A 19,769-nucleotide genomic window follows, 5' to 3' on the forward strand; every position below is an offset into this window, starting at 1 on the left:
ATTTTACTTATATTACCTGTGGATTAATGTTTCCAAGGTATAAATTAGTAGTACTTGGATCTCCTACATCATGTGAGCCAGGTGCATAATCATCAAGAACTAAAACAAGAGAAAAAAACAAATTATACCCTGTGAAATACAAAGCTGAAACAATTTCTATTAAGTAAAAAAGCAAAAAACTGTATTACCACCAGATGATCGATTTCTTCTTGAAGGCACATCCACTGAAAGAAAAAAAATAGAACTCTTAGTTTTTAAGATAATAAATCATAAATATGTACAATAAAATAAACATCACTTACTAGAACGCCGCTGACCATCAGAATCTGACTGAGGAGGCTCAAATCGACTTAACCTGCCCTTTGTTTTATGTCTCTCATCACGTTCTTCCTGAATTCTGTTGAAAATATTTATAGTCAACTTAGAGTAAGCCACATTCATATTTGGTAACAGTTTATCTAAGTAACATCTTCAAATAATTGAATGTATTTGCATTACCAGCAATTATAACCAAGACTAGTGAGCCCATCAAATTACAAGACAGGAACAAGTACATATCTAAAAGTCCACACTGAACAATAATGTCTCTTTTGGGGTAAAAAGAAAATTCAACATGAAACTACTGCTTACATTTTTGCTCTTAATAGATTTGATGACCTCTACCCTAGTGAATAACTACAATTCCAGATAAGAAATAAACCAATTGCATTAAATCTATACATTACAAGCAGCAATGGACATTGACCAAATGCTAGTTGACTCTCAAGCACATGTTATCATCCATCCACTGTTGCTAGAGCAAGCTCACTTGCAAGCCAGCTGATAAGAACTAGTATACATACCGACATCTCTAATTATCAGTCCAGTATGCCTATCATAGAGAATTCTCCCTATAAAACTTACTGTTTTAGTTCTTCTTTGAAAAGTTCCAAATTGCTTTTTTTCTTTTCTTTCTCCCCTTTCTTCAGTGGCTATGAAGAATATGATAAGTTATAGTTGAAACAAAGAAGATTAAGCAAATTTATGGTTTTTTTTGGCAGTGATAAAAATCTTCTAGAATTGCAAAATAGCAATTTTTGAAAAACTGTGAATATATTAAGAATCCACCTAATTATATAAGTTTAAAGCAAATTTTAAGGCGTGTGAATTACATAGCAATAAAGCTGTTACATTTTAATTGCTTTCAGTGCTATCTTAACAACTACTCAAGAGAAAAAAATCAATTACATCACTATTTAATGTATCATATTTAATTAGCTAAATGTGGCTCCAAGTGACTCCTATTCCCAATGAATGAAAAACTCTATAATGAGAAATTAAAAGATATCAGCTCTGATAGTAATCCCTAAGAAGTTCTAAAACCATCCTAAGAAACATGTACATGTTGCTAATAATTTTAGGTTCTTAGTTCAGAATTGTTTAAAAGAATATTACCCTACATTTACAACAAAATTTTTGACTTGCAATATATAATATGAATACAGTAGCAAATGTTCAACATGTACTATTGCCATGTCCTAACCTAATCTACCATCTCTCATCTCCATGAGTTACTGAGTTAGACAACACCAAAACACAACACCTACTCCAAGACTTATAAACCATAAAAAAATTTCTTGTAGAGAATCACTCAAAATACTAATGACAATGCCAGCTTCTAAAATGAATGCTCGATTATTAATAATTACTTACAGGTTTTTTCGTTTCAATCACAAGAAGAGATGGTGGCCTTTCATTGGATGACTGATTTGGAGGATTTTTTTGATCTGCAAATCTTGAAGATGGCTTATAGATTTTACCTCTTTTTTCATCTGTTTCATGTTCATCTGAAATTTAAAATGCTAAGTTGTAAAACTAATTTCATATAATTTTTGTTTTTGCTATTTTTATTTAAGAAGAAAATTAAGATGTTTTTAATATTAAGGTTTGAATGTGAAATTAAATTTACATTATTACCACTCTACCAGCCACAGTTTAATCCTTTATAGCAAAACTATGAAAGATTAAATTTTCTGCAATATAATGTGCTTTTTTTTTAAAGCTTGGCAGTAAGTTTTTTTATCAACTGCTTCATACAGTCCTGTTAATCACATTTAGTATCTCTTCATTACTCCGTATTTGGGAATTTAGTTTGCTAGTTAATTTAACCACTAGAGGGTGCTAATAGAAAGAGGAATGTGAAACTGAGTCTTCCGTAACTAACGTGCTGCTGCGCCATCCAAGCTTTGTTCAGTCTCCATCTCTGAACTTACCTTTAGCTGCATTAACAACCCCGCCTCGAACAAATGTTTTCACTTTATTACCATCACTTCCTTCAAAAGCAGCAAGAAATTCCTCATAAATTTCAGCAGCTGCCTTTTCATCCTCCTAAATACATAACCAAATATTAGTGACATAAAAATTGCTGTGTGGATGCGACTTGTTTTTTGGTTTTGGTTTTGAGACAAGATCTCACTGTGTAGCCCAGGCAGACCTGAACTCAATATGTAGACCAGACTAGTTTTGAACAGAGATCTGCCTGCTTTCACCTGCCAAATGCTAGGATAAAAGGTCTTCCTGAGGACCTAGGTTCCAGCACCCACATGACAGCTCACAACCATCTGTAACTCCAGTCCTTGGGGATCAACTCCCTCTTCTGAAGTCTCTGGGACCAGGCACACAAAGGGCACAAAAATATATAAGCAGGAAAACACTCATACACATAAAAAAGAAAAACAAAAGGAAATTACATAATCAAAGCCTCTTCTTTCCCAAATAATTCTAATATCTACAACTTGGTAGACTTTGGCTATTACTAAAAATTATATGCTAAACATTTAGAACATAAGGCTTTGCTCCTTTACTTGAAATTTAGAGAAGCAGAAAGTAACTCACCACATATGGGTAAACAAGTAAATGTATATAAAGACAGTTCAAGAGTCAAATGACTGAATAAAAACATATTAACCTATTACTATTTAAGAAGTCTTCCAAAGTATGATGACTTAATTCATCAAATATAAAAATTTCATTCTCAAATAACTGAAGATACAATAGAAGCAAAGACACAGTGCTTATTTATTTCTAACCTGGCATTAAAGAAAAAGCTAGAGGAACTAACTTTCTCAGCTGTACATCATCTAAATGTCCCCAATGTATATGTATGAATACCAGGCAGGGTATGGTCATGCACGCCTATAACTTCAGAGGTGAAAGCAGGAAGACAGAGTTCCTGACCAGCCTGAGCTGCATAGTGAGAATCTACCTCAAAAACCCAAATCAAACAGAAGAATGGAACAAATCAAGAAAGAAATACATCCAATAACAAGTAGAAAATTGTACTCAAGAAAGGGTAAATATATCAGTAAAAGGAGTGACTAGTGTCAGGAGATACATGGACTTTCCCATAAATGAAACTGCATAACAACTCTTTAAAAAGAGATAAAATGAAATCAATTATTTGTGTTATATGTCAGGAAAAACTGCATAAAGATTAAAATTTCCTAAAAATGGAAACAATCCTTGGGATTCTCCTAAGAATGCAGATTCTAGAAGAAAATACAGGGAAATTCTATAAGCCAGAAATGGAAAACAATTAGGTTAATAACAAGAAATCATGGGGAAGACTGACAACTGATTATAACAGGTTTTACAAGAATAAACCAGAAGGAAAATAAAAAAATACAACTCTATTCCCACTGAAAGAACTGCAAAGTCAACACTACATTGAGGTATTATTTCCACACTACAGACTGGCAAAGACCCCGTCAATAGGATTCAGCACATGCAAGCGTATGGGCTGGGGCCCTTACTTTTACTAAAATACCATTCACTCAAACAATCTCCTCTTTCAGGAGTCCCAAAAGGTAAACTAGAAAAAAAACCAAAAAGTACCTATTCATAAAAGCATTTGTACTATAATTTTTCTAACCTACAAGTAGTCCAAAGATAACATTTGGTTAAAAAGGTAAATGAAGTTAAGTACTCTCATTCTACAGCATGTTATCATTCATCAAGGGAAATGGGATGATACAGTACATACACACAAACACACACTTACTCACACTTTGACAAAAAGAACACATCAAAGATAACTAATCATCACATAGAGCTATAGATCAGAGGACAGGCAGAGAAGCTGAGCTCATCTGAACATCCCTGTGTGTGTGTGTGTGTGTGTGTGTGTGTGTGGAGTTGCAAACATCTAAGAAGTAGAACTCTTCAGGAGACATGGCTTCTACTGCTCCCTTACACAATCATTTCCAAGTATAACCTAAAATACACTTCAAACATTACCTTTTTCTTCAGTTCCTCTTGTTCCTTCTTACTTAAAGTTCGCTTTGCTGTGCTCATTTTTCCAATACTGAATGCTTTAAGCTTGTTTTCTAGAAGAGGCTATGAAAAGAAACAAAAAGATTGTCTTTACATACAAATTTTAACATTACCTATGAATTTAACACATTTGAATTGACAACCAAGTCTTTAAAGAGTTACTGTTTTAAAGTATCAATGCAAAAAAAAGCTAGTGTTACTCCAAGCAGATGCTATCTCAGGCTGGATCTGTAAATACCCACTCATTGAGGAATGTTTATTATTTTCTAACTCGAAGTCATTAAGAGGCAAAAGGCTTTTTTAAGCAGAAAAGGAGATTAAAATAGTAAAGCAACAAAAATCAAAGTGTAGTTGTTTTTTTTACTCTTTGGGGGCCTACCACCCAGCTCCCAAATAAATACACAGTTATGAACGCCCCGCCTTTAGCTTGGCTTGTTTCTAGTCAGCTTTTTTAACTTAAATTATTCAGCTCCTCTTTAACTACGTTTTGCCTCTGGGCTTTTTACCTTTCTATAGATCCTTCTTTCCTTCTTACTCCATGGCTGGCCCCTGGCACCCTCTTCTCCTTTCCCACTCTTGGCTCTTCTTCCCTAGATTTCTATTTATTCTCTCTGCCCACCAGCCCCACCTATTTCTCTCTCCTGCCTACATTGGTCATTCAACTCTTTATTAGATCAACAGGCAGGCAAAAAGTTAAACAAATGTAAGGAAAAAGAATGCAACACATCTTTGCATCATTAAACTAAACAAATATTCCACATCATAAACGAATGTAACACATCTTAAACTAAGATTCCACAACACCAAGGCTTAAAACAAAAACAAAAGCATAGAGGGAAAATATAGACATCTTTAGGAAAAGTAGCAATGACAGAAAACGGATCCTCAAGTGAGAGGGTCATAAATTTCCACTCTCAGAAAGCCATCTGTAAGTTCCAATTCAGGTATCACATCACACCCTTTTATAACCTGACTAAGCACCTTATTTATCAAAAATATTGATATTAACATAATTTCATTTTCTTTGCTGGGAATGTACCATCTACTACAAATTTCAGTTGTCAGTATATATAAAACTCTATCAATAATTTTTGAACAACAAATGAACAATCTGAAAATCAAAATCTCCATACCACAAGTGGAAGGTTCCACACCTGATCTCAAGGAACAGGTTGCAGTCAAAAGCTAGTTGCAAAATACTGTGTAACAAATTACCTTTGGGCTGTATGTATAAGATATATACAAAACAGAGATGGATTTTATGTTTAGACTTTAGTCCTATGACCAAGATAACTCAGGTATAAGAAAATATTCCAAAAGCAAAACCTAAAAATAAAATAAAAAATAAAATTCCAAAATCTAAAACACTTCTCATGCTAAGCAGATGAGTTACTCAACTGTTATAAGAACACCGTATCTGGCAGCATTGAGACCCAGTGGGTTTAAAAAAGAAAAAGTGGAAGCCATCCTTCCCTCCTCCATCCTTTTGTTTGCCCACTGACATCTCCACACCCACAGGCTTAGCTAGCTCCAGATATGGAAGGGGGTGGGAGGTGCCTCTGCCTGATAAATGAAGCTCTCACCCCTTAAAGAAGCTTCTTTTTGCAGCAGTCAGAGACCACCACAGAAAACTCCCGCTGTTCAAAATATAGGAACAACTGACTGTAAGGTGCCCAAACCCAAGGAATATACCTAAAACACAACTGGAGGAAGAGACTTCAGAGCCAGAGACCAGCAAGTCTGCTTTGAGATTATCTCCTAAAAATAAATGAAGCCATACCCATGATACCCTAACAAATTGGCTGCCTAAACAGACTCAAATAATAACACCACCAACAAACATCTTAAGTGGAAGAGGGAAATCTCCAGGGGCCCTACCTCTAGAGAAGACGGGAAACTAAAGACTGCTGAAAGGGAAAATTAGGTTTCCCCAGGAATGAGGTCCACAACCAGTTATACAATACCAAGAGATCAGCCCTGAAATCATATACACATAAGCAACACTAAAACCAACTCAGCAAGTGGCGTGTGTAAAACAGTAATAATCAAAGAAAAAGGGGACATGAATTTGAGGAGTCAGGAGGTGGGGACACAGGAAGGGTTGGAGGGAGGAAAGGGGAAATAATGTAATTTATTTTAATTAAAATTTCAAGAATTAAGAAAAAGAGCAAAAAGTTGGGAGGGAAAGGAGATGTGAGAGGAATTGAAAAGGGAAGAATGGAGATTGGATTTGATTAAAACACATATATACATATGAAATTCTCAGTTTTTAAGAGAAAACATTTTTTAAAATTTTAGTACATTTTATTTATTTTTGTGTTTGCATGTGACAGAGTGCATGTACCAAAGCATGTGTGTGAAGGCCAAAGAACAACTTAAGAAAGCTGGTTCTCTTCATCCACTATGTAGGTCCCAAGGAGCAAACTTGGGTGGGTCAGGTTTGGTGGCAAGTATCCTTACAACTTGAGCCACCTAGCCAGTCCGAGGGAACAGTATTTTAATAAAGCCTTCTTGTGTACAATTTAGAAGCAGATGCCTTCTGAAATCTGGTTTAAACAGTCGATAGGCCTTCAGTTGTTCCATGTTACTCATTTGATTCACAAACTTAAAGGGTAGGATTGTTAATTAAATACAACCTAAAATACTGAAATCTGAAGTGTTTCTCTTTCTTATTAAAATGAAAAGTTAAATAACTAAATTACTTTGAAAATTCGTACAGAAGAGAAACATTGAGGCCACTCACTGAAGTTACATCAAGACTGTATCTGGGAAAGATAAGCAGTGAGTAATACAAAAGACAATCAAGCAATCTCTCTCAAGATTTTTATTTATTTTATGAATGTTCTGCTTGCATATCTGCTTGTGTACTACATGTGTGCCTGCTGCACAATGAGATCAGAAGAGAGTGTCAGATCCCCTGGAAATATACAGATGTTTGTGAGCCACCTGTGGAACTAAACCCGGGTCCTTGGCAAAAGGAGGCAAGTGCTCTTAACCACACAGCCATCTCTTCAGCCTCAAAAGTCAATTTTTTAAACAGATTCAAAAGTCACCTTTTCCTCAAAAATTAAAGAAAACTGTCTTGCCATCATTCAAGGCCATTGGAGTTTGCTTAAAAGGTTTAAACAAACAAAAATTACACAGAAATTCAAGGAAAAAACAAAATTTTAAGAAACAAAATTTGTGGCTGGGAATGATGGCATATGTTTTTTTAGTCCGCCCAGCACTCGGGAGGCAGAGGCAGGCAGATCTGAGTTCGAGGCCAGCCTGATCTACAAAGCAAGTTCCAGGACAGTTGGGACTACAGAAAAACCCTGTCTTGAATCCCCCCTGGGGTGGTGAGGGGTAGAAGGAAGAAAGGGAAGGAAAGAACAAAATACAAGCTAGATTTAGGTATCCAGAACACAAAATGGCACAGAAAATTACTGAGTGTTTCTCAAAGAAACAATATAATCATTTATGTAAAAGTTAGGTTTTTTTCTGAAATAAAAATACTGGGATAATATGCTATTTTAAGATGTATTCCTACGAAATGTATCTCAGAAAAGTAAAAATATATTTATGCTTAAAAAAATTTAAAAATATATGATCAAACTGGATGTTTCAGAGCATGTCTTTAATCCCAGCACTGTGAATCCCTAATTCAAGGCCATCCTGGTCTACCTTGAGAGTTCCAGTACATAAAGGACTGCATAGAGACTCAGAACCTGTCTTTTTTTAAAAAGTAAAAAAAGTTCCGGGTGGTGGTGGCACACGACTTTAATCCCAGCACTTAGGAAGCAGAGGCAAGCAGATCTCTTTGAGTTCAAGGCCAGCCTGGTCTACAGAGTGAGTTCCAGGACAGACTCCAAAGTCACAGAGCAACCCTGTCTCGAAGAACCTCCCCTCCCCAAAAAAAGAAAAAAAGAAAAAAAAAAAAACCTTGGTCAAGGTTTAGGGTTTAATGCTGGCTGATGCCTTAATATCTTCTGAACTTTTTCAAGAGAAAAAATAAGTTGTACGCTTTTTAAAAATAGGGACAGGAATTGAATATAGGGCCTCATACATGCTAGGCAAGTATGCCACCACTAACTTAAATACCTACCTCAAGAAAAATTACTTTAAACAGATTTTTAAAAACTAAAAGACTCAGGGATGCTTTGTAGTAAAGAACCCATTTCTCAAGGGCATGGGGGATAACTCAGTCAGTGCAATGTCTACATCAATGAGAACCTATATGGATCCCCAGAACCTATGCAAAAAAGCCAGTGGTAGTGGCTATGTGTCTATAACCCCAGCACTGTGTGTCTGAGGTTCAATGGTTAGCCAGGCTTGCAGAATGGAAGTGGAGCTCTAGATTCAATAAGGAACCTTGGTTCACAATATACAAGGTGGAGTGACTGAGAAACATGCCCAATGTTGACCAGTGGCCTCTACTTGCACCTGCACACACACACACATATACACACACAGAAGAGAACCTCTTTCTGTGTTCCTTATTGTCCCAGGACTCCACTTACCCAAATGACTAATATCTAGTACTATTTGTTTTCAGAGAGAACATAAGCTCGTACAACACAAGGACCGCACCTTTTTATATTGTGTATATGTTCACGTTGTGGGTAGGTGGTATGCACACCAATGAATGTCTGTGGGGGTCAGAGAACACCTTTGTAAAGTCATTTCTCTCCATCCACCTATGCGTGGGTTCTAGGGGTCTAACCTGAGTCTAGGCTTGCACAGCCAGCATTTACCTACTTAACAATTTCACCAGATCAAGGACTGTCTTAATTGGCTGAATATGCCTAGTAGCTCAATAAACATGACAATAACCACTTTATAGCTAATGTTTACTTTCCAAATAAAATTAAACATCTTCAATGAAACATCTAATATAAACTACAGATTTGTCTTTAACTAAATGGGAGTTTATTGTTAATAAAAATATTAATTTCAAATAGTATAAAATGAAACAAGTACAAACCATCATACTCAGTCAAGGACAAAGTAAAAGTGTTAGCCATCCTTTGTCAGCTTTAGCAATACTCACTCTTGAAAGATTCTGATGAGGAGAATCACAAAGGCTTTCACGGGTACTTTCATTCCTATAATTGTGTTTTCTTGGGCTTTTAGGTCGTGTTCGACTTGGCATATCACTATCTGAGGGTCCAGATGCATCCATCTTCAGATAAAGTTTTAAAAATGATTTCAAAAATAACATCATAGTACTAAAAACTAGAATTAATCCAAAGTGTCTATATATTGACAAATTTCACTAGGTTATCTAAAAACACATTATTAACAACATCATGTTACAAGTAAATTCCTTAAAGAGTTTTTTAAAAACTCTGACTTGCCCTTGAAAGCTCAAATATTATATTGGAAATATTTGTTACTCTTGAAGTAACAGGTTCTTTCCTTCTCTTTCAAGAGAATAACCTGTCAAAATACCCAAGTCAGATAACAAGTTTATACGTCAGGCATTCCATGAAGTAAGAATGGTACTTTATAGAGTAGTTTACTCAGTCGCCCTTACTACAAACATCATACGCTAGGAAGTAGCAGACTTTATATATACTTGTTTCATCACAGAGGATATGAAAACAAAAGACCCATACATGAGTCGAGTCTTAAGAATTTTAAATCTTTACTAAAAACAATACTTTTTTGAGTCAAGGTCTGTTAAAATTGTGGGTCAGCTTCAACTTCGTGATTCCATGATCTTCTTTCTTGCTTTATCCTGGGGTTACAGGCATAGCTCCCACCCAGGCTCACCCTCTAAAACATTTTAAACTAACATATTTTACTGTATGTGATAGGAATGAATACAAGCTTATTTTAGAGTCACTTCCTTGATTCATGCTAATGTGCCAATAGTTTGCCTACCAGTTGCTTCTGCACCATCAGTGAAAATGTCAACACAAACAGAAGGGCAAATAATGCCTTGGCATTTTTACAAAAGGCTTTTTATTTGGGCCTACATGAAGCATGGGGGAAGAGCACATGTGCACTTGTTTGTGCTTGAATCTAGAGTTCATAGGTTAGTGTCAGGTATCTTCCCTAGTCCCTTGCCACCTTATTATTTGAGGCTAGGTCTCCCACTGAACCTAGAACTCAACAGTTCAGACGCTGGCTAGCCAGAGTACTCCAGGGATCCAACCACCTGTCTGTCCACCCAGGACAAAGGTTAAATGAAACAGAAACCACCATGCCCAGCTTTCACACAGATACTGTAACGAGCACTTTTTACTTACTGAGCCATCTCCCAATGCCCCTTATAAAATAGCTCTGAGTTCACATACTCCCAAAAGGTTCTCAACAGCTTGTAGGAGGTGCCTGCACACCATACTTTGAATATTGCTATAACATGGGAAAAAATAGCCATTGCAGTATTCAAAATGCCAAAAAGCTTTAAATAAAAAAGGCATATACCCACTAAGAAAACAAATACATCTACCTTTCTATAGTGGAACATTATATCGTGAGAAAGAACTGATCAACACTCTCTATGCCAGCTGACTTGCAGGGATTTCGAGAGACAGGCACAATGTTCACCAAGAAAAGGGTGCATATAATGTAATCATTATGTAAACAAATACATTTATAAGCACAATAAAAGATAAAAAAATACATGTCAAGTTTCTAATGCAATATGAGGTGCTATGAGACAATGGTCTGGTACCCTGTAAAGATTTTTATTTGTATTTTAATAAAATGCTGACTGGCCAGTAGCCAGACAGGAGGTATAGATGGGGCAACCAGGCAGGAAGTAGAGGCGGTGCGATGAGAACAGGAGAATTCTGGGAAGAGGAAAGGTTCAGTCTGCAGTCGTCATCCAGACACAGAGGAAGCAAGATAGGAAGGCCTTGCTGATAAAAGGTACCAAGTCACATGGCTAACATAGACAAAACTAACGGGCTAATGTAAGTTATAAGAGTTAATAAGAAGCCTGAGCTAACAGGCCTACCAGTTTATGATTAATGCCGACCTCTGTGTGTTTCTTTGGGAATGAACAGCTGTGGGACCGGGTGAGATAGAAATCTAAGTCAACAATGAAGGAGTTTGTTTAAAAAACAAACAAACAAATACACAAAGGCAGACAATTAAATATTCACACAACATAATTGTATTCATTTGCTGTGTAACTCACACATATATATAAAGAAAAATTGTATTTTTAAGGAAAAACAAAAAATGCTATCTTTTATACTTACATGCGCATCTGATCCAGATGAATGCACATCTGATGATCGGCTCTACAAGTATCAAAACAACAAAAGCAAATATTTAAAGGATCAGAAAGTCTTTCACCATTGTTTCTTATGCTGCAAAGGTTTAATCTTCCCTAGCTTTCAGCTACTGCTTTTCAGTTAATGAAACTGAACAATACAATTGCATTCTGTCTTACAAAAAAGTTGTAATCTAGGCAAATGTGTTGAGTAAATTCTTTAAGATTAAAAACGCATATTTTCCAAATACATGGCACAAATGCAAATGAAAAAAATTGAAATGTAACTACCTTTTCAAAGTAAAGCCTGCAGACCTAACTACTATTTATAACAAAACATTTTTACAAAGGCTTCTCCCAAGTCCTAACACTAACACTGCCAGGGCACCACTTCTTCGCACATAGAAATCTCCCTTCCTTTTTCTAGTTGCTCAGAGTAAACATAAATGATTTGTATCAGCAAGAAAACACATGCTTTAACCTTCACTGCTTAGTAGAAGGCACAATATTCACTGCAGAACTAGTTGAAGGAAAGGTAGCCAGTTCAAAAGTCAGCTACAACGTGCTGACTTGTAAATAAAGCAGAAACAGGAGGACCTAAGATGATGAATCAACTGATTTCAACTAAGGTAAGGTGTCAATATTTACTGCAAACCTTTTACCAAAGATATGCTGCTTAGTTATCCAGCATTCAGATCAGAGTAATGTTATGATTAACAAGGATATGCAAATTGAAGTTCATGAGACTTTTACTTTATGTGCATGGTATATGTGTGTGTCTTACGAAGGGCAAATAACAACACGTAGAAAGAAGTTAGTTCTCTCCTTCTACCGCCTGAGTTTCAGGGATTGAGCCCACGTGGTCAGACTTGACAGTAAACACCTTTACCTGCTGAGCCATTTCCCTGGCCTAGACACTAATTTAAAGAAATTTAAAATTAAATTTTCTTAAATTAAAGAAAATTAAAATAATTTAAAGAAAAGACAGTTGAAACAATATGGTTATACCACAAGAGCACATGTGGCCAGGCAAATATGACAGGAAAAGGAAACTTGCCAGAAAAACTTCAAGGAAAGGATATGAAGATATTTGAAGTAAACCCTCATAAAGCCAGCAATGCAATAACCTCTAACCTCTGGCCCTCCAACCTTCAAATTCTTTCTAATTGTATTTTGGAACAACTCTCCTAAAGGACTTTCCAGCTATCTAATTTTAATCCCTATATTCAAACCTCTCCAGAATTTAGTCCAATCATTATCTGTCCAGTCTTGTACCTTTTATTCTCCCCATGGAAGAGCACTGTCTTCATCTTCCCCAGTTCTTTCTAATGGCCCAAAACACAATCTTCACAGCTCTGCTCACTATTCAAAGCAATCAATCAAATTTGACTAAGCTCTGGACAGTCCCCATCTCCACTCAAGCAGGTATCATTTCCTTACTTTCAGACACTTCTGACAGCTCTGCCCTGTTCTGTGTACTGACTCTCTCCTGCTATACTGCATGCTCCCTCAAACTCTAATTTCTTATTTGAAATGGTGTACCTCAGCATCACACTCAAAAATCAGGCAAGAGAAAGAGCTTCAATATAACTGTTGACGTATCAGTCTACACAAGTTCCTACCAAAGAAAGCTACACTCCAGACCTCACACCACTCTGTCCGCTCATTAATAAGTGGCTATTCAAGCCAAACCTAGGTTTCCGCTTAAAACAACAAAAACACGCACAATGTAAAGGTTGGAGGGATGGTTCAGTGGTTAAAGAGCACTGACTACTCTTACAGAGGACCTGGGTTCAATTCTGAGTACCTACACAGTTGCTCACAATCATCTATAACCCCAGTTCCAAGGGATCCAAAGCCTTTTTCTGGTCTCTCTGAGTACCAGACACACACATGGTCCACAGACATACATGCAGGCAAAACACCCATAAACATAAAATAGTATTTTTAAAAGCTTTAAGAACATTAATAAAACATTCTGTATAATATAACTATTTACTCATACTCATAAATATTATCAATATAGGAAACGTTTATATAAATTTTTTAATGTCTCCAAATTGTCTTAAAAGTTGAACAGATGTATAACTGTTAACAATAGTGGATCTTACATATTGCCTCTTAACTGAGGCAATTGTCACTGGGAATTGATTCTAGGGTCTTGTACACATTGCGTGCACACTGTCACTGAAGTACACCCTCAACCCCAGAAACTTATGTTTTTTAAAGTTCCACAACAAAATTTTTATTATTTATTTCAAAAGTGATGCTCTTTGTAAAAAAGGGTTAGAGAAACAGAAATCTTCAACTTGTACACCAAATGATCTCTTCATTCATCTACCACTATGATAAATGTATTTTCTAATGTTTATTTTCCAAGGGTTTCAGAAATAAAAGCCAAAAGAATTAAAAGAAAGGCCTTTACAAAACAAATCAGTCCAGTTGTGGGTCACGAGCCCTTAGAGGTCAAACGGCCCTTTAACAGCAATGCCAGTTCCAGGGGACTGATACCTTCCTCTGACCTCCTTAGACATCAGGCACAAACATGATGCATATACATTATTAAACTCAGGCACAACACTCATACACATAAAGTACAATAAATATATCTAAAATCAAGTCTAAAACATACTCATAAAGAAAACGCGAATTCGGAGACCAGAGATGTAACTCCATTAGGAGAGTGTTTGCCGAGCATGCACAGGCCCTGGGTTTGATCCCCAATACTTTATACACCAGAGGTGACATATGCCTGTATTCCCAGCACTCAGGAGGTGAAGACAGAAAGACGGTAGTGTGCAACAATTCCCTCCAAAGTAAGCCTCTGTGTTGGAGAGAAGATCTTCAGACACAACATTCTAAAGGGAGGTGAACATTCCATTCAGTAAGGAAGCTCAGAAAATAAACAATCCAAAAGCTTCAGAAGTCCCTGGAACTAACCAGGTACCCTAAACTCCTACCTTTTCAAGGGAATTAAGTACTGAATACTCCTGAAAGAGAACAGTTAAGCCGCCCAGAAGACTCTCAGACAAGCTGAGTTATCTGGAAAAAGCTCAGATCAATTGCAAATAGCTGGTTTTTGAGTCATTTCTGCTCCTGTAAGTAACCCCATAAAACACTGTGCTTCACTAAGCCGGACTTTGCTGGTATCCTTACTTTGGTCTGCCTGTTAGTTCCTTATCTGAAGTAAGTAGACACTGGTTCACATCTCCCCAGAAAGTGTTACACAAGAGATGCTTTTTTTAAAAAAAGAAAAGGGTACTGGAGCAGGCGAAATGGCTTACCTAGTAAAGGTATTTGCTGCCAAGCCTGGCAATCCCAAGTTTGATCTCCAGGACCCAAGTAACAGAGGAAAAGAACAAATTCCTTCAAGCTGTCCTCTGACCTTAGACCATGCCCACACATAAAAACCCACAATAAATGCGTTTTTTAAAAAAACAAAAAGCAAATGAGTACTGTCACTGCCAGAGTGAAATTATCATTCTCTTCAAACCCTCGTTTGTATGAATATGCAAACAAAATAAGGTCAAATAGCAATTTTTTTTTCTTTTTTGGTTTTTTGAAACGGGTAAGTCTGTGTAGACCAGGCTGGCCTCAAATTCGGAGATCCACATACCTCTGTCTCCTAAGGGCTGGAAATTAAAGGAATGGACCACCACTCCCAAAAAAATAACCAATTTTTAATAAACTATTTTAATGGTTAGCAATATCTTAGGTTAACAACCATAGGTTCTGTCTCTGCCCTCTGAAACAAATCTATAATGGCTCCAAAACCCCTCCTGAACCAAGCAACACTTTACAAAAATAGGGGGGATAAATACAATAAGAAATTTCTATTCATTCCTAAAATATGTACTCAATATCTACCAGAAGATATTAAAATGAAAAGTAGAGAACAATTACATGAAAATAAAAAGGAATGTGGGAGGGCACTCCTCCATCAGTGCCCGCATCAGGGACAACTAAATATACTGTGCATATCACTTGACTATAAATACATAAAGTTAATATTAAAGCTAAAAAAACCTCTAGTGGTTTGTATATTTTGTAATTAAGAGAGACACTAAGGGGGCCAAAAACATGGCTCAGAGAATATAGACACTTGCCACACAGCCTAGAATCCTGAGTTTGATCCTCAGAACTCAGGGTCCTCTGACTTTCACATATGCATGTATGTACTACTAACCAGGCTTCTGAGACCAGACCAGATCAGGCGCGGAGATGGCCCAGCGGTTAAAAGTGCTGCCTGCTCTTCCATAGCTCCTGAGTTCAACTCCCAGCAACCACCTGGTGGCTCACAACCATCTGTAATGAGATCTGGTGCCCTCTTGAGGAAGAGACCTGGTCAGTCACCCTCATCAACTTAGATCATGAAACCCAATACGTGCTGCCCCTGCACACTTCAGCATTACCAGGACATAAATTTCTATTTCAAATTTCAATTGTGGCATGAGGGTTCAAACACAGATGCCTTTTGTAAAAGAGAGAGAAAGAAACTAAGAAACTTCACCATTGTCAATGGCAAAAGCCCTGTATTACGTACAAAGTTGACATTTTTGGGGGGGGGGGATTTTTGAGACAGGGTTTCTCTGTAGGTTTTGGTGCCTGTCCTGGAACCAGCTCTTGTAGACCAGGCTGGCCTTGAACTCACAGAGATCCGTCTCTGCCTCCAGGGAGTGCTAGGATTACAGGCTTGTGCCACCACTGCCTGGCTGACATTTCTTCAATGTCTAGGAATATTGACGGAAATGTAACTACCAAAGAACATGAAACAGAGGTATCTACTTACTTGGCATACATTGTGGAATACAAGATAAATACCTATTATTTCAGAGAAAGAAATCAAGTCATATGAAAGGCTGGAAATTCCAAATACTGTAGGACTAGCCAAAATGATCTTATGATTTAATAAGGTCTGAATCTATATTCAAAATTAAAAAACAGCAATTTGAGCAGTCATTATGATAGCTGATTTAAGAATCACAGGACCGGGCTGGAGAGATGGCTCAGTGGTTAAGAGCACTGACTGCTCTTCCAGAGGTCATGCATTCAATTCCCAGCAACCACATGATTGATGGTTCACAACCATCTGTAATGAGATCTGGTGCCCTCTTCTAGTGTGTTGTTATACATGGAAGCAGAATGTTGTATACATAATAAATAAATAAATAAATATATAAATCTTAAAAAAATAACTCTTTTAAAAAAAAGAATCACAGGACCAATGTGTATCCTGACATTTTGAAAATCAAGCGCTATTTCCTTTAAAATGAAAAGGGAGCTGGAAATGGCTAACATATAATCCCAACTCTGGGAAAATGGAGGGAAGGAGAAACAGGACCCTGAAGGTTATAGTGCAAGCGTCAGCCAGCCTGGGCTACATGAGGCCCTGTCTCAAACACCTAGCAGCCAGGTGTGGTGGCACATGCCTTTAACCCCAGCACTCTGGAGGCAGAGGCTGGCAGATCTCTGCGAGTTTGAGGCCAGCCTGGTCTGCCTAGCAGAGCGAGTTCCACAACAGCCAGAGCTACACAGAAAAACCCTGTCTTTAAAAAAAAAAAAAAAATTATCTGTATTAAGATGAGAAAAGTTGAGGCTCTAGAGATTAAGCAATGTGCCTTAATATTATCACAAATATATTTAATTCCCAAGTCAGGATTTGAATCCAAATGTCTTGCTTGTTTTCAAAACCTGTAACCTTGCCACTCAATCACAGCACTTCCACACTGGTGGAGAAACCATGGCAAAACTCTGAAGCTTGCAGACACCAGTAAGAAACCTGTTAGCAACATTTAAAGGACTATAAGCTGAAAAGGGTGCTAAAAGAAAAATCAACAAGCCACTTAATACTTAAAAGGAATAGCTCCACATTCACGGCCAATGAGAAGTATTCTTTTAGAAGGAAGTTTGAACACATACATACTTTGAAAAGTTTCCAATATATCTAGGCCTCAAATGGGGGATACTTAATACTCTGAGAAGAAAAAAACATAGCGTTTATGGAAGAGGCTGGCTTTAATAACAGCCCACCAATAGAATGAGATATTTTTGTCATGGGTCTGAATGAAGGCTGGCAGCATGAGGTACCCCTTTCTTCACCTTCTCCCCAAGAAATGTGAGGAGGGGAAATCTACTTGAGAGAAAGGAAACTAACTTACAGTAAAGGTTTGGTGTAAGACACCCAAAACTGTCCCCCACCATAGTTTCACCTAACTAAAGAACGTCTAGTAAGGCCATTGCTATTTGCAAAGTAAACATGGGGCAGTCATTCTGCGAAATGGCAAAAAAAAAAAACTTCAGTCTTACTAGAAACAAGTGTTGTTTCTCAAATGAAACAGCAAATGCAAGACTCTCTTTTCTGTAAACTTAATGACCTGGTAATTGATAATCATACACTTTTAAGTCACTAGACTTTTTTAAGTGTTACCCAACTTGGTATCTGTGCATAAATCACTAACTGGTTTATGGCAGTACTTACTGCTAAATTGGGGGTAAGAATCTCAAAGCAAAGTAATACAGAATAAAAAAAAAAAAAACGATTAAAGGCCCTGGCCAAGATGGCAACTAATACCAGATATGACACAGTTTTCCTAACAAACGACTTTCACAGCTCAACCGTTTCCCCAGCAGTGCACTGGGCTCACGGTAAACTCAAATGCGAGGTACTATTCATTGGGCACTTTCCAGTTCTACGGTAGTTTTCCTTCTCAGCAGAAACCCCACACAGCGATGGAGACCCCAAGTCTGCGGTCCTCAAGAGTAGTGCTCACTTTTCTCTTCCTGAGAAGTGATGGAAAAGCCACATGTGGAACCCCGAGGCACAGAGAGCGGCTCCCTCCGCACGTCCCACCCCGAAGTCCTCCACGAGCGGGCCTCTCCCACACTTGCGACCGTGTTGGCTAATTTCCTCCAAGGTATGAGAGACACTGAGTAAGGCCAAGAGCAAGTGAGACCCAAAATAAAGAAGGTTGGGATGAAGGAGAGGAACAGACACTTAAGATCGGGAACATTCCCGCCTCTCCCAGGCTCTAGCCCGCAGCCTCCAAGCGCAGCAAGCTGCGACACAAGGACACCGAACCGATATCTCAACCGCTTGTCTGAGCCCCTCGAAGCCAAAAGAGGAGTGAGAACCGCTCGCCACCGGCCCCAGGCACGTTAGTGTGGGACTGGATCCCGGCCGGGACGGACGCGCGCTCTCAGGCCTCTCAACCTGCGCACCTTGGTGCAGCGGTGCCAGGCCCACCGTGGCGACCAGGCCTTAGACCCTCGCCCCAAAGAGCTCTCGAAGGCCACAGATTTCTGGGGGGCCCAGAGCATAGGGAAAGACCCGAAGACTGACGGAGATCTCTAAGAAACTACCTTTGAACTGGCCTTCTGAGATCCGCCTGGCGTTTTGTCGGCCATCTTGAGCTTTGCTCCTCCTTCAGCGGAGGCAGCAGCGCGGGTGAGTCGAGCACCGAAAGAGCAGATCGCAGCGGAGCCCGCCAGAGACCAGCCAGACTGAAGAGCCGAGTGCCGAAATCAAGAACTCAGTCGCGCCGCCCAGCGTGACTTCCGCGTCACGTCGCGTCGCACGCCCCGCCCACTCCTCCCGTCTTCCGGTGAACTGCTGCGTCTGGTCACGTTACCCGGCTGGGGAATTTAGGGAATCTCCTTGACCGGACTTTCAAGGCCAACTGATAGTTCAGGCATTTTTTTTCTCGAGCCAACCGGCGTTCGAGGCGAGCGGATTCTACTTCCTGGGGCGGGAAGGAAGCTGCTCCTTAAAAGAACTGCGGTAGCCGCGTGGGCCGAGCGTCTCGACTCAGAAAAGAACAAAATCTGCTGGTCGGGACACTTGTTTGCGCCACGGCTCCTCGGGAGCTCAGATTTGCAATCTGCTCACGTTAAAATGAAGAGCAGTGCCCTAGTGTTGGGACTGCAGAATTGAGAAGAAGCATTTGGCCCAACCTGAGGATAATCGGATTAGAAACTGTTTTAGGACGACTGAGTATGGTACCAGCAGAGACTGAAAGGAAAAAAAAAAAAATCGCGAATAGAGACAGTGTTCTAAATCGAGCGTATGTGTAAAGTTTATTTTTTTATTTATTGTTAACTTCGTAGTGCAGGCACGCCATAACAACCGTGCTGAGGTTAGAGGATAATTTGCAGATGGGATCTTTTTCTTGAAAAAAAGAAAAGAAAAAAGAAAGTAACCCTGTACATAATTGATGCTGAAGAAAGGACCAGCAGGGGAGGGAGCTGAAAGAAT

At 38.5% G+C, this 19,769-nt stretch overlaps 1 protein-coding gene across 5 annotated transcripts in view; it reads right to left on the bottom strand.

The window, feature by feature from the left end:
* Positions 1–19,022, bottom strand: part of U2surp (U2 snRNP associated SURP domain containing) — a 52,892-nt gene extending 33,870 nt beyond the window's left edge. The window contains exons 1-10 of one of the 5 annotated variants that reach the window (XM_048452513.3): positions 18,878–19,022; positions 11,505–11,546; positions 9,341–9,472; positions 4,276–4,374; positions 2,253–2,367; positions 1,693–1,826; positions 904–971; positions 303–397; positions 192–224; positions 17–99 (exon numbers count right to left, since the gene is read on the bottom strand). In XM_048452513.3, the coding sequence (XP_048308470.1) occupies positions 17–99; positions 192–224; positions 303–397; positions 904–971; positions 1,693–1,826; positions 2,253–2,367; positions 4,276–4,374; positions 9,341–9,472; positions 11,505–11,546; positions 18,878–18,922 (846 nt within the window). In that variant the 5' untranslated portion in view covers positions 18,923–19,022. Of the gene's footprint in view, positions 1–16; positions 100–188; positions 225–302; positions 398–903; positions 972–1,692; positions 1,827–2,252; positions 2,368–4,275; positions 4,375–9,340; positions 9,473–11,504; positions 11,547–18,877 lie in introns of all 5 variants that reach the window. The other 4 variants (XM_048452512.3, XM_048452515.3, XM_048452514.3 and 1 more) reach the window with 4 other exon arrangements.
* Positions 19,023–19,769: the final 747 nt, after the last annotated feature.

The sequence above is a fragment of the Myodes glareolus genome, chromosome 4 (assembly GCF_982192425.1).
Source record: "Myodes glareolus chromosome 4, mMyoGla1.1, whole genome shotgun sequence".
In the NCBI taxonomy this organism is placed as follows: Eukaryota; Metazoa; Chordata; class Mammalia; order Rodentia; family Cricetidae; genus Myodes; species Myodes glareolus.